Raw genomic sequence first — 16,074 nt, 5'->3', positions numbered from 1 at the left:
GGTACACTGCTAGTATATATATATATATATATATATATATATATATATAATAAGGGAAGTAAAAAACGTTACCTAATTAGTAGGAGATCCTTAAAATACAGAGTTATGTTCATTTCTGAACATGCGTATATCTTCATTTCATAACATATGTATATTATCAAACATGAATATCAAATCCATGATTAGTCGAATTTATACATGTTTACAAACGAACATATATGAATGTTATGATCAAACATGAATACCAAATGCATGCAATTTTCTTATGTTCACAAATGAACATTAATACCGAGAGCAATTATAATCATTAAAAATTATACAACAATGTTTATGTTCATAGATGAACATGCTTATAAAAACCCAAAAAAATAATCATGTTCATACAAGTTCACATATACATATTCAATTATAAACATACATATGTTCAGTTATTAACATTTACATTTTCTAAATACATTGCCTAAATATCCTAAATATACTAAAGTATGTAATTTTAATACACATATATTCAGTTATGAACATATACATGTTCTGATATGCATGTTACAGGTAGCTATCTAGTATCTACGCTTGTACAGTTCTTTCTCCTCCATTAACATAGCCATATGTATGATCTTTCCATCATAATTAAACAACTCCATTTATGAAGGGTGTAATCAATATCTTGTAGTCTAATATCGTTGTGTCATAGAAACACAAATAAAATGATACTATCGTGATTCATCTCTTCTCATGACCGGTTAAAACTGAGAAAAAGAAAGAAAGAAGATTATTCATAAGTGAACATCTATGAAATTATCAATAAACTCCCAACCAACAAGTGGAAAAAGGTCAATATATCACATTTTTCATACCATCATTACTCTAAAACGGTTGGAGTGATGATGACCTAATGAAGCGTAGTAGAACCAACCACCAACAAAATAACATGAACATGAAAAACATAAATAAGAACATCAACACTTCAATTCCTAAAATGAACTAGACTAGCAGAAATGACAAAGCACAAACACAAAACTAAAAATATAATCAATAATAGACATTTTATGCACCAGTAGATATCGTAGGTTTGTGGTCATGAAACATATACATACATCTAAACTTGAAGTACTAACAAGTCTATTAGGAAAGATAAATGGAAACCACAAACAACCTGTAGTGGAGGAGTCGATTTGAAGAAGATGCCAATGTAATAATCCTACATAATCAGAATTGAAAAGAGAGCTTACATTGAGAAAGGAAAATGAATTGAATTACGAAGCAATGTCGTCTAAAAATGACGAGAGGGAAATAGAATTGCAACAAACGGATGAGGAATCGAAATAGAAGGAAGCGTATCTTGAAAATAAGCTTGCGAATATGTGGATTTTGGTGGCCAAATTGAAGAAGTCACCGCGAGGGGAATAGAAATCCGTAGATATTCAGGTCTATCGTATGCTTCTGATATTATCGTAAAGGTTGGGGAAAGAAGCCATAGTCACTGGCGGTGGTGTTGTATCGCAGTCGATGATAGGAGAAGATTCGGAGGTCAGGCGTCACAGGGAAGCGACTATTTGGTGTAGGCATCAGTGAGGAGATGGATGAGAAGGGAGAAGGTCATTTTCTAGATTTGGGGATGAAAGAAAAAATGGAGCGTCGATTTGAAGAAGATGGAGTCTCCGATTTGAAGCACGGTTGTTTAGGTGTTGATTATAAGTGCAAGTATATTTGAAGTAGCCCTAATAAAACGCATAAGTCGTGATTTAGGGAGAAAAATAGATAAATAAATCAATTTTCATAATTAATCTAAACCTAATAATATCTAATCCCTATTATATGTTATGTATTTGATTATATGTATTAAGGTGTGTACTTACATTGTGAACCCTTTTTATCTAAACCTTTCACATATCTATCTTAGAGTTATACTTATAGTTATATGGTTCTATGACTTACGAGTGGTTCTACATTGATCTTTCATATATATATATATATATATATATATATATATATATATATATATATATATATATATATATATAAAAGTTGAATCGAGTGAGGACTCAAAAATAAATGCGAACTGCGAGGACAATCATGGAAATTTGAAAAAAAAATTATTTTTTATTTTTTACACAAAAACCAGAAAAAAAAATTATCCAAAAATCATAAAACTTTAAGGGATACTTCTACTCAATATATTAGTGACTTTGTAAAAATAATTTTTCAAAATAAGTTTTTGAAGTATTTATTTTTAATTTTAAGAAGTATTAGTTTTTAAAAAAAATGTTGAACATAATATGATCCAAAATGTGATAATTCAAAATATTTATGATTCAAAAAAGACTTTTGATTCAACTTGTTTATGATCCTTAATTTGTTATGATCTAACAATATTTAGACTCAATCATTTTATAATTCATAGTTCTATCTTTTATGATTCAAAATTAAATGATTCAAAATATATAAATGATCCATAATTTTTTTTTGAACAAAAACAAATTTTAATTGAATATATTATTGATCCAAAATCATATAAATAAAAAATGATTTGATTCAAAATTTTATGATTCAAAATTAAAATGATTTAAAAAAAGTATGAACGTAAAATGTTATGATCTTTAATATTCTTCTTATTTAAATTTTTATAATTGTTAAACATTAAAAAGTCAAACCGATATTTAGTTTAAAAAATAAAAAAAATCAAAAAATAAAAAAAAAAACAAAAAACTCATAAAATAAAAACAAAAATAAAGAAAAACACTAGTACATTCAAATATGTAGCAAAGATATTTAAAAAAAAAACAAAAAAAAAGAAAAAACTAATAATTTATAAAAAAAAACGAAAAAAGTTAAAAACGTTAAAACCGAGCATATATCTATTAATTTTTTTTTTGAATTTTTTAACGAAAAATAAAAAAATAAATAAATACGTAAATAAACGAAAATAAATAATAAAACTCACTTAAATGGCGTTTCATGGACGTTCGTCGCAAGTGATTAAATCATCGATTCCATATTAGTTACCACGGGCGTGGGTCGTATGCGAACGCACAATGACCAAGTATTTGGGTTTGACGTTTGTACCGTTGACGAAATGGGTAGTGGACAATTGTCTTCGCAGTCCTCGCCGACAGAGGCGGAGGATCATTAGGGCCAGGAGGGGCTATGCCCCCCCCCTCCCCCCCCCCCCCCCCGATTTTTTTCTTAGAACTAGTTATAGCCCATCAAACTTTACCCAAATTAAGCCCAAAAAAGTAATTGTTTGGGCTGCCCCCTGCTCTCCGAACCAAAGTCATCGATACTTCTAACCCTCGCTCAATCGCTCCATCATTCGTTGTTTGCTGCACCACGTATCCACCTCGGCACCTCCCAATCGGCTATCTTCAATCAATGCTGACAGCTCCACCTCTCGCCTATGCACTAGAATCAGGTATGTTCAATGTTCTTTCAATTTCTCTCTTCTTTCTTCTGCATCAGACCGTCATCCCCATTCCCTCAGCCCCTTTGATTAAGCTTAACTGATTGATAATGAATGTCTCATTATGCTTGTTATATTCAATTACTTGCTTTAAATAACTGATACATTTGTTCTTGGACTAACATTGTTAGTTAAATTGTTGGTTCACTTTTAACCCATTTGCATGAAAATCCTAATTAAGCAAGATGCAATATTTTAAACCTGTATGCAAAAACTTTAAATCTACCTGTATAGTATGAGCAATTAGAAAGAGAAAAGAAAAGAAAGAATAGACAATAGAGAAAAAATTATAGCTAAAAAGAGAAAAGAAAAGAAATAATAGAGAACAGAAAAGAAAGTGTGACTGCGAGTGTCAGAGGAGATTGGCAGAAAAAGGAAAGCAAGTATGATTTAGGAATAGAGGTTTCAAGAGAAGAAAAAAAGGGTTTCAACATATTATTGGCTTCATATTGACCGGTCTCATTATTCCTTTTTTTTTACAAAATACTCTCCTATTTTCTTTCCTTCCCAATAAACAAATTGATAAAGTTTTTGAGTTGGCAAAAATGTTATTATTCTGATAAAAATAAAAGAATTAAAAAATGTAACTATGGAAGTTTAGATGATTTTCTCGTCTGTTGGTTTAAATAGAAAGAGAAATTATTGAAAACAATGATTGGAAGTTTGTAATTCTTCTTCTTGGTATTTTTGTTGTTTGTTTGCTGGAAAAAAAATTATACTTTCGGCCCCCAAATTAATTGTTCAAGCTCCACCCCTGCTCGCCGGAACCGAACTATGTATGTGTGTGTGTGTGTGTGTATATATATATATATATATATATATATATATATATATATATATATATAAGGAACTAGATATCTCGTATATGAGTTGAGCCCAGACTGAGCCCGAGTCAATATAGTTCTTCACAAGCCAATCTCTAATTTTGTGCCATAAGGCCGAGTCGAGCTCGATCCCAATAAAATTTAAACAAATCGAGTTCGAGTTGATCAGTCTTGAGCCGAGCTGGGCTCATTTGCACCCTAAGTGGGACATTGTTATTCATTTTTAAACTTTGGTTGTTTTATTTGGGAGCATATGTAGCTTTCAAGGTTTATTTAAGTGTTCTAAATAACGCGCCATGGCGACGCCAATGCGTGCCATGGCGTGAGGCGCGAAGAAGTCGTTACGAAAACATGCAAAACGTCTTTGTGAGGCTTGACGCCCAAATAACGTGGCTAGGCGCCTTAACACGTTATGGCGCAATTTTTTTTATTTGTTTTTTTTTTCAGACCAGACATGAAAGAATTGAGTTGTTGTTAACTTTTTCATGTTAAGTGTTGATATAACACTTCTAAAACTTGTTATAGTTGATATAATTGTATAATTATGTGATTTATCTTTTTTAATGTATAAAAACTTATCATACCTTGAAAAACGTCATGGTTCGCCGTGGCTTGAGGCCTAACCTTGCCGCCACGCCGCACTTCACGTTATTTAGAACATTGATTTATTTATATTAATATGTTTGTGTTGTATTTAACAATGTTTTTATGAATTTTTCTAGGTTTTGCTATATTCTTCAAAGCCCCTTGCATTCGTAAACTTAACACACATTAAATTGTATAAAAAATCATAATGAATCAAGATTTATTCTTATATATGTATTTTGATTGTTTATTAGTATCAAATAAAAGAATCAGTATCAAAAGGGGGGAGTTATTTAACAAACGGGGCATTAGACAGGGTGCTTGGGCCTTAAAATACCGGGCACCAGCTAATTCAAAAACCCTATAGAAAGCCCATTTAACTTCGAGAATATAAAGGACATGGTGGAAAACAGGAACTAGGGTTTATACTCATCGGCGCAGGCTTTCGTCTATCTTCTGGAAAGCGAAAATGGTGAAGGGACGTCAAGGTGAACGCGTCAGGTACAATGCTTCTCTTAGAAAATCGATTCTCAAATCATCACGATTCCTACACTCGGATGATTTTGCTAACAGTTTAATGCGATTATTTTCAGACTTTACACCCGAGGAACAATTCTCGGCTACAAAAGGTATGTTGCCTGTGTTTTCTTTTTGATTGAAATCAAGTTTGGAAATTGAGGGTTTATTGATTTTATTAACGATTTTGGTTAGGTCGAAATCGAACCAGTACCCGAACACATCGTTGGTTCAAATCGAAGGAGTGAACACGAAAGATGAGGTATCATGGTATCAAGGGAAACGTATGGCTTACGTCTACAAAGCCAAGGTGAAGAAGAACGGATCACACTATCGGTGCATTTGGGGAAAAGTTACCAGGCCTCATGGTAACACCGGTATTGTTCGTGCTAAGTTCACCTCCAATCTCCCTCCTAAATCCATGGTATTTATCACTAGCGATTGACATTTTTGTTGCATATCATTGTTTTTCAGCTCTGCGTGTTAAGAAATCATCTCAATTTGTGTTTTTGTTTCTGCTTTTCAGGGGTCAAGGGTCAGAGTGTTCATGTACCCAAGCAACATTTAAGGTATTATAATCATCTTTTGGCTTTCGATTTTTTTTCTTAGATTATTAGGATATACGTAGAAAGATCGATTTAACCTTTTCTTGTGCATTATAATCTTTATATGAATCTTACAGAAGTTTAATTCATTCTATATGTATTACATATAAAAATGTAACTATCATATCCATATGGGCATGAATTTGGATTTTGAAATATGTGCTTTTCATCTATCAATAGTCTAGAGCTGAGTTAGTTTTAAGAACCTTGTTTTTGGATTCTTGTGCATTGATAATTTATTGATATCTGAGTCTTTACAATGTTATATTTTCTCTTGTTAGAAGCTTTAAACATTGTTAAATCTTGTTTTGGGATAATGCAGTTGGAGCAAGAAGAAGGAAGTAAAGTCTGGTTTTCAAGTGGTTTTTGTCAACATATTGCCTGAACTTCAGAATTTCTTTAGTCTTTTTGTCAAAAGCAATCCTCTTTTTGAGTTGTAGTACAATTTTCTTCATCATTTTAGTTTTATTTGAGAATTTACAGTTGTTTTTTATGAGTGTGCATTGCTAATTATTTATGAATATCAACTTTTTTATAGGGGTAAAATTTGATGATAAAATTGGTCTTTGAATTATTCATGAGTTACTATTTAGCCATGAAAGTTAAGTACTTGGCGAATATGCTGGTATATAATATAATTTTCTAAGAAAATAATTTTAAGTAAAACCAATAGATAAACTTTATCAAGAACGTAATGGATAAATAATAGTGTAAATGAATGAAAATGAGCTTTAACAAAGGCATGTTCGTATTTGCTTATTTGTTTATGCTTGTTAAGACGTTAAAACGAAAACGAACATAAGCAATGGTGAATAAACATAAACCCTTCAATAATGAACAGTAATTTATTGCACTTTTTGCTGAGAAAAAGTTTGTTTGAAAGTTCAATTTGTTTGAGTTAACCGAACAAATGAACATAAACATAACCGAACAAATGAACATAAACACAAATGAACATAAACATAACTGAACAAATGAACATAAACACAAATCGTTAACTGAACAAATGAACATAAACACAAATCGAACAAATGAACATAAACACAAATTATTAACTAAACAAATGAACATAAACATAACTGAACAAATGAACATAAACACAAATCGTTAACCGAACAAATGAACATAAACATAACTGAACAAATGAACATAAACACAAATCGAACAAATGAAAATAAACACAAATCGTTAACTGAACAAATGAACATAAACATAACTGAACAAATGAACATAAACACAAATCGAACAAATGAAAATAAACACAAATCGTTAACTGAACAAATGAACATAAACACAAATCGAACAAATGAACATAAACACAAATCATTAACTGAACAAATGAACATAAACATAACTGAACAAATGAACATAAACATAACTGAACAAATGGTTAACTGAACAAATGAACATAAACACAAAAAGATTGAATTTTCCTTTTCAAGTTTGTATGTTTAAAAAAGGGTTAATGACTTAGCAGGGTAATAAAGTTTTAACTTTATTTACATTAGGTTCTTAAGGTTTTTTTTTGTACATATTACACCAATATGGTTGTTATAACCGTTTAAAAAAGATAATAAGGTTTTAATTTTGTCCACAATAGGTCCTAACGTCTTTTGTTGTACATATTACACCAACATAGTTGTTATAACCGTTTAAAGATGGGTAATAAGGTTTAACTGTGTCCACATTAGGTCCCTATTTTTAATATGTTTATCATTTCATCTAACTCTCTTACAATTTATATTAGTATCTAGTTAGATGACTTCATCATTTCTTCTTCTCATTTTAGTCGCCAGTTCACCACAACCACGGTTTCAATCAAAAGGTTACGTAAGCCAGTGGCAGAGTCAGGTCAAAGTAAAAGAGTATCCCTGAAAAGTAATGGAATATCCCCGATAGACAATTACTTATCGGGGATACCTCATTACTTGTCGGAGATACTCTTTTACTTTGACTCTAGCTCTGTCACTGGCTTATAAGCTATCCGAAAATTATATAATGGCATAAAATGACATTTAAAAAATATGTTTTCTTAATTAATTAAGAGGTATATTTGGAAATTAAAAAAAAAACTTTTAAAAAACTAGTCTAAGTAGCTTTTTAAAATGCTAGTTTATAAGTTACTTTTTGGTTTGTCAAACATGACAACTTAAAAAATATCGAAAAATAAACTAGCTTATAACTAGCTGTGGCGCAAACATAGTCTTAATTATTAAGACTTTCATTATTATTAGCTTTTTTTTTCATAAAAACGAAAAAAAAAATTATTATGTAACATTTCGATTGAAATCGTTGTTGTGGTGAATGAGTGACTAAAATGAAAAGATGAAATGATGCAGTCATCTAACTAGATACTAATATAAATTGTAAAAGAGTTAGATGAAATGATAAAAATAATAAAAATAGGGACCTAATATGGACACAGTTAAACCTTATTACCTTTTTTTAAACGGTTATAACAACCATGTTGGTGTAATATATACAAACAAAGACATTAGGAACCTAATATGGACAAAATTAAAACTTTATTACCTTTTTTAAACGGTTTATAACAACTATATTGGTGTAATATGTATAAAAAAAAACCTTAAGGACCTTACGTGGACAAAGTTAAAACTTTATTACCCTCCTAGGTCATTAACCCTTTAAAAAATTACATTTATTGTGTTTATGTTTGCTAAGATTTTTAACTGAAATAAACTTGAGGATAAAGCAATCATAAACAAAAAAAACTTAAATGATTATAAACAAACAAATATACGCGAGTGAATGTTAACCTGAACTAAAATTAATGAATATAAAGTTATAAACATCCATATCTAGTAGAATCATATAAAAATAAATGAATGTAAATATTCAAATTGAGAATTAACATATATGAACAAGAATCATATACAAATAAATGAATATAAATATCCAAATTGAGAATTAACATATATGAACAAGATGTTAAATAGATATTGCCAAAAAAATGAACAAATATACACCTGTAAACCGTCCCAGTCAACTAAGGTTAATTGTTGTAGAAGGTAAAATTCCGCTTAAGTGGCAAAAATGAACAAAAATTTAAAAATATTAGGTTTTAACGCACCTAAAATCGATGTAAAAACAAAACCAACAAAAATTAAAAAACTTAAGGATTTTTATGTCAATAACTCAATCAACTAAGGTTAACCTTTTCAAACATTAATACTTCTTGTTCGACCCTCCATTTTAACTACAAGACATTAACACTTTTTGTTCGATTTTCCCTCCATTTTAACCACAACGAAATACAATATATTATATATATCAAATATATCCATTTATTCATACCATTTTAATTTCATATTTTATATTACAACACACTATTTAAAACGATCTAATTATCATATTGCCATTAAAATATAAAATAATTTAGGCGGACACCGTAGTCATAATATCATGTCACAATCAAGAAATAAAATAAAAAAAATGGTTATGAAAAATGAAAGTGTCATACGATAAAAAATTCAATTTAGATTTGTTTACTATTTATAATAAGGTCATAAAAATTTAATTTCAAAAAGGGAAAATATCATTGTAGCATAATGAACTTAGGTGTTTGTTTCAATTTAATCATTCTTCCGTTAACTAGTTATTCAAGATTACACGAATGCCCCCTATGGTTTAAATTTCTTTCGTATTTGGTCACAACCACCAGACTCCTAAAAACATGCTTCTCGTCTAACAGACAACTTCATCGCCACCACTTTCACCCGAACCAAAAAGTTCAGTTTCTGCCCCACCCCCTAAAAGCAAGCTTCATCGGCTCCATTGTCACGTTTATCCCTCTCGGTGACTTTATGCTCACAGTGTAAACAAATTTTGCTTTACCCACTTTCGTCACTGTTATTATGAAATGTGTTGACATTTTCTATTTCTTGCTTAGTTGGAACACAATAGTTATTGATGGAAAATTTAGGTTTCCGGTGTGTCTTGCTTTTTTTGCCTGACTGCAATCAGCATGCTTCCTGGTAATCACTTGGATGTTTTTTGTTGTGTAGTTGGAATTACATAGGAAATCTATGTAATCGTATGAAATGATATCGTATACTAATCCTGGATCTATGGACTTTTGTGGGTGAACGTGTCCTGCCCTAAAATCCATCACTGTGGATGAGTTTCTTGTGGATTCATCTATCATCGTTTCCCTACGATTGTCTAGTGTGTAAGCTGTTGCTATCAACACCAATTTTATCGCAACTGGGCTACTTTTAACAGGGCGTCGAGTCTGGAAACATGCGGGCAAGCCATGGATGTGTCTCATAAAATGTTGAATTCTGTTTTCCGGTTGTCTGATGCGAGGTCGGAGGGGCCTACTTTGTCAGGCCATGTTGTGAGAATGTTGAGTCCTAGAGTGATAAGGTATGGTTTTGCACACTATATAATCTCCTTAAGTCCCAAGAGTTGGCCTTTTACCAGCCTCCAATCCCCCATTTCGACCTTTGAAAACCCTAACCATCTTTCCCTCTTATTTGTGACCTAGTATGGTGTTTTTGGAGCTAAAGAAGAAAGAAGTTGGAAGAAGGAAGCAAGGATCCAGCAAGCAAGCCCTCATCTTTCAATTTGGCACTATTCTAGACCTTTGTAAGTGTCCAAGATCCGATTTTTATTCCTCTATGTTGCTAGATCTTGAGTTTTGTCCCTTTAACGGTTTTAGAATTTCCGACAACTCGGGGTTTGGTCAACAAGATGAAAATGAGGGGACGACGGGTGTAGGGCGGACATTGATTCAAGTTCTTTTGAAGATGATTATGGCTTTTGAGGGAGACTTAGATTTTGAAGTTGACATGATGTAAGGTCGTATCTCGTCGCTGGAGGATGCAGGTAATACGTGGCAATCGACAACCCTGGAGATGAACGGTGGTGGCTATCGAAAATGAACGGTGGTGTTGATGATGAACAATGTTGAGTGGGAACCAACTACAAAAGAAATTTAAACCATAGGGGTCATTCGTGTAACTTCGAATAATTTGTTAACGGGAGAATGGTTAAAAACTAACGACAATGATTTTATTGACATTTACAGTAAAAGTTAAACGACTTATTGCACAAAAAAAAAACATAAATGATTAAATCGGATTAAACACCTAGATTTTATTATAGAAAATATTGACCAAAGGCAAATGGTCTCTATGATTCAATATGAAATCTCTTAAATGAATTGAAATTGAAATGATTTTGAATTTGATAGAATATTTTAATGTTGTAAACTATTTAAATTTCAGTATTGAAAAACTTTTTTAAGTTTAAAAATCAGTTTATTAAAACTTTTAGTTGATTTTAATAGCATTACAAAAATTAAAAAACAAACAGTTTTTTTTTTTTTTTTTAGGCTTTCGGAAGTTTGGTCCACATTTTCAATTTCAAAAGTCTACATATGATCCACAAATTGTAGAGCTTTTGCACTAAAAAACAAACAACACTTATACCTATGTTGTGAAGTCCAATTTAACTAGAGAAATGAAAAGAATTAGGAAGGGCAAAAATATCGTGTTCGGTAGACTTTTTTTTGGAAAGAAGTGGAGCAAAAAGAAAAAAAAATATTTATGATAATTAATCATATCCCCAAACAATTTCCTCGGGAGATTTGAAAAGAGTAATTATCCATGAAAATAACCATTAATCTTTAAACTAACATAAAATCGACGCATCATCTTCGTCGGCGGCAACCTGTGCGATATGCTGCGAAACACCAACGTCAAACGTCTAGTGGGTGGAGGATTTTTACTTAAATCCCAGGAAACTTAGGTAGACGTCGACCAGGAGTCTTGTTTCTATGTGTTAATGGCTTTATGCAACTCCGTCGACCTTAATGTTTAATATTATGTTTGTAAATTATTTTTCCTTTGTCGCTTCTGTTATTTTCTTGCTGGAATGTCGGTTCTGATCTTTGGTTGCTTAAGATGGATTGCTTCTGTTCAAATTTTAGAAAAATAAGCTACTTGTTTGATGTTTAAATGTTTTTCCTAATGTTATGGATTGATGTAGATAGATACTTCATACAAGTCATCATGACCGGAATTAGCTTCATGTGCTCAAAATCTTCATGTCCGATGTATAACAACTGTTATCAACCAAACAATTTTTTCAACAAACTTGAACCCACATCAACATTAACCCGAGTACAAGTAACTACACGCAACAAGGTCCATTTGATGCCACCTACATTATCAAACCATCACCTTCATACTATTTCTCCTCTTCTATCAACTACACATTTGTTTAAACATCGTTTATATTCATCATCAACTACAAAAGCTTTTGAGACTTCGAGTTCTAGTGGATTTGATGGAAGTGATCATCTTCAAAAGGTGAAGGAGATCTTGGATACCCACAAGTATCTTCCTCGTGTTATTGTTTCTATTGGTTTATCCCTTGCGAAGTTTATTGGAGTGTGGGTTTTCTGGCCATGGATGTTAAGAAAATTACATGGGTACTTGATAAAAAAATATCCACGGCTAGCATTGGGACGACAATTTGAGAATACTTTTTGGGGTGCTTTAGAAGTTTCATTTAGATCTTATGTCACCTTTATGGAAGTTCTAAATAGGTCAGTAACTTATATATAAATTCACAATTTTTAACATATTTTCTTTTTTGTGTTTTATAGCATTGTGGCAGTAGCACCATCATTGGGTGTAAAACGACACATTCCAACTTTTGGGAGGGTTGTTCTTATATTTTCTTTTTTGTTATTTATACATCAACTCAAAACAAGCATCATCAAACATATTACTTTGGAGACCAATGAGGAATTTCAGCATCAGCACGAAAATTTTCTGACTATGGACAAAATACTATCCGTTGTCTTGTTTGTCCTTGGTGTTTTGGCTATAGGTGAAGCCTTCGAGTTTTCTTTGAAAGCTATTTTGATTTGTGGGTTGATTGGGTTTGCACGTAAGTTTTTTTTTCTTTGCATTCTCATAAATGCTTTAACGATAATATATCAAGTTAATTATACGACCAATAAGTTTCTCAAACTTAACCTTTATTATTTCAAAAAAAATTGAAATCTAATGGTTGTTATTTTATCTTTCTAGTGGTTGTGGCTACTTTTGCACATGAAGAAAATTTTGACAATATCTTGAGTTGGTTGAAGGATACGACAAACTTATGTAAATAAGTTTTGTACAATTTAATCTTTTTTATGGAATTAATATAATTTTAAGTCTTTTGGTTGCAGTTTGGAACCATGAAAGGGATAGTTACCAAGATGGAATGCAAAATTAATGTGTACATCGGTGACAAGGATAAGATTTTGAATATATGTCAAGAAATATTCATGATGATGATAGCCGACCCAAATGTTTTCTTGGATAGAGAACCGAGATGTTATCCGTGTGAAGTTGATAGTAATTTAGCGTTGCTTAGTATTAGATGTAATATAAAAAAACCGGTACGTATGCATTGGTATTTCTTGCATTTAAACTTTTTTATAAATCATATGCTATCTATTACTACCTATTACTACCAGGTTAATGGCAATGTTTCCATTTTGGGATCTTACATATTATTTGCAACATTTGGCAAAAATTAAGCTAAAGTTACTTATATGAATGATAAATGGTTTTGATTTTGTTCAACTAGATTCATTTTGTGTATTAATTATGGAGGGTATTATAGACATTTAACTAGCAACAACATATTTTTTAACTTCATATAACATATTCTTCCATTCTTGAAGCTAATGCTATGTATCGTTGCAGGGTAAGGGATCTAATCCACAACAACGTATTGTTGATAAGGCTCTTGCAATAATCAAGAAACATGGGGTGCCTATGAGCTATGACGCCTAATTGAGTAGAGTTTAGTCAATTTTCGGGTTCATAAACAAATTATTATATATATATATTAAAATTATGAAGAAAAGGAATAGTGAACTCGGCAAGTGTTTGGCAGAAATGGTCCCCTGATTATCATTTTTTCGTTTTGTTTTTTACCTGGGCATTTTATGTAAATATTTACATTCTTTTCTACACGTGTCGATCATCGTTTGGGTTTATACGCTTCCGATCCTTCCCACCGCGTCCTTATCCAATATCTTCCGTTGAGGTTCTCAATTCTTCTAATTTTTCTGCTTCATTCCCCCTACCCGCTTTCTCATCCACTAATATTCGGATGTGTTTCGCTTCCGTTTCAATAACAGAGAAGGATAGAGATGCAGCAACGATACCGCCGACGTTTCTATCCTTTCCGACTCCACCACCTCTTTACTTCACATATTCAACTTAGAGAAGGAAGTGGTGTCTCCATCTTTGGTTGTGGTTCTAGAACCCATTTTGCCTTAATCTCCATAAATCGAACGGCAACACCGCCACCATGTCACTTCGATTGGCTTTTATCTGTTCACGAAGGGTTTATTTTCGGATGCTTTGTTCCACGAATTCTCCTCTTTATGAAGATTAGGGCTTTGATCGAGAAAGTCGACAGATCAATTTTTAAGGGTCCTAATTAGGTATTTTGTTTCCCCAAAATTATCTCCTTTCTTGCAATCGTTTCACCATGCCTATATACACAAACCAGGTTTGCAAGTGGAGATGTAATCAAATTTGTGTCGGCATATATTCATCCTTTTGCCAGCTTCTTCGTAACTTCTAAGTCCTATCTGACATTTGCAGGTTTGTCATGTGTATTCTGGAAAATCGACACTTTCAGGAAGGTTGCTTCTGTTTTTTCTCAATCCTCTCGATCAGGGTATCGGAATGAGGGGACCATTCAGGAAGGCTGCTTCTGTTTTTTCTCATCAAATCCTATTTGTTATGTACGATAATCATGAGGGGACCATTCAGTTACGATAATCTTTTGCTATCTCGATTTCTTTTTGCATTTCTGCAGACAAAGATGGGTGAAGACTTATCTGGAAGAGACGGAATGAGGATTAGCAAAGTAACATTTCTATCTCTCAGTTACTTATTACATAGGAAAAATCGTAACCTAATTTTCTTTTTATATCCTATTTCCAGCTGTCGTTTACTTTTAGGATAGGCAGATGTTGCATTATACTATTACAACAAATGTTTGGAGTCTGAGGAAATCATTTGTTTGGATAAGAGAATGACAATTGAAGTTGTGGATGGCCTGCAAAAGGCACAGGTAACTAACTACCTTTGATGCAGGTTTTCCAATTTGCGTCATTTAAACTAAATTCCCAAATTGACCTTGCCAGAAAGTCTCGGATTATTCAAAGCTGTCTGCAGAGGGAACTATCACTGAATGCATCAACCATTGCTTGATTCAGGTTTCGAAACCAAATAGTTTTAGGGATCATTTCAAACACCTTAATGTGATTCGTTTTCTTTTCTGGGATAATTAGGTTGGTTTTCATTTTTGATATGATTTTTTTTTTCGACTTTGCGAATTGAAAGGTGACCTGATGTGGCTAACTTTTCTGCAGGATTTGATCAGGGATTCACTCAACGGATGCTAATACTTACCATGAAGAAGGTAGTTTGGTTTCCTTTGGTTTCTTAGGTACATTTAAATGCTAATAGTGATCATAAAGAAGAGACTTGTATTGGATGTTTTATTCTATCCGATCAGAATTGGTTGAAGCCTCTTATTGGATGTGATGAACTGTAATGAGGAGTGGATGAAAATGGAATCCAAATATGAAAAGTTGCTTATATAAGTGCCAACATAATTGAATGGTTACTCCTTACCACTTTATTTATTTTTTTGCAGATTACCATCTTACTTTATCTATGTATCTAGAATGATACTGGTGATTTTGGTTTTAACAAAAAAAAAAAAAAAAAAAAAAATATATATATATATATATATATATATATATATATATATATATATATATATATACTCTCTGTCGCTTTGTTGCAGAATATAAATGTTGTAATTTATGGTTTTATATTATATTTTTAGTGGATCTGATCATGTTTTGAATCGTGTGGCAGGGGAAAAGAGGTATTGAGAAAAAGCCCTTTCAACTTCCCGACTTCATTGCAGCCACTGGGATTGAGAAAATTAGACAAGTAAGATTTTTTTTGATGGAATTGGAATTTGGGATTCCATTCCAATCCTTTAAATCCTGTGTTTGATTGATTTCATC

The 16,074-nt window shown here is 32.0% G+C and overlaps 1 protein-coding gene and 1 long non-coding RNA gene across 2 annotated transcripts; one reads left to right on the top strand and one right to left on the bottom strand.

Annotated features, from left to right (window-relative positions):
• Window positions 1-375: 375 nt before the first annotated feature.
• Window positions 376-1,707, bottom strand: LOC145138157 (uncharacterized). The gene is made up of 3 exons (XR_013721347.1): window positions 1,154-1,707; window positions 855-889; window positions 376-746 (listed from the first exon to the last, which is right to left on the bottom strand). It is a non-coding gene; the product is annotated as an uncharacterized LOC145138157 (long non-coding RNA).
• Window positions 1,708-5,244: 3,537 nt separating this feature from the next.
• LOC145141137 (large ribosomal subunit protein eL33w) lies at window positions 5,245-6,480 on the top strand. Its single transcript, XM_079074477.1, has 5 exons — window positions 5,245-5,367; window positions 5,460-5,495; window positions 5,578-5,806; window positions 5,909-5,951; window positions 6,310-6,480. Exons 1-4 carry the CDS (start codon window positions 5,336-5,338, stop codon window positions 5,948-5,950), a joined length of 339 nt encoding a protein of 112 aa, XP_078930603.1. The 5' UTR covers window positions 5,245-5,335; the 3' UTR covers window position 5,951; window positions 6,310-6,480.
• Window positions 6,481-16,074: the final 9,594 nt, after the last annotated feature.

The sequence above is a fragment of the Lactuca virosa genome, chromosome 9 (genome assembly GCF_052849685.1).
Source record: "Lactuca virosa cultivar CGN04683 chromosome 9, Lactuca_virosa_CGN04683_v6, whole genome shotgun sequence".
Lineage (NCBI taxonomy): Eukaryota > Viridiplantae > Streptophyta > Magnoliopsida > Asterales > Asteraceae > Lactuca > Lactuca virosa.
The sequence above is the reverse complement of the archived record's forward strand: the minus strand, read 5'-3'. Positions and strand labels throughout refer to the sequence as shown.

Coding starts and splice junctions, on each gene's coding strand:
- LOC145141137 (XM_079074477.1), top strand. CDS start 5,336: ATGGTGAAGGGACGTCAAGGTGAACGCGTCAG. Junction 5,496..5,577: donor ACAATTCTCGGCTACAAAAG/GTATGTTGCCTG, acceptor GATTTTGGTTAG/GTCGAAATCGAACCAGTACC. Junction 5,807..5,908: donor ATCTCCCTCCTAAATCCATG/GTATTTATCACT, acceptor TCTGCTTTTCAG/GGGTCAAGGGTCAGAGTGTT.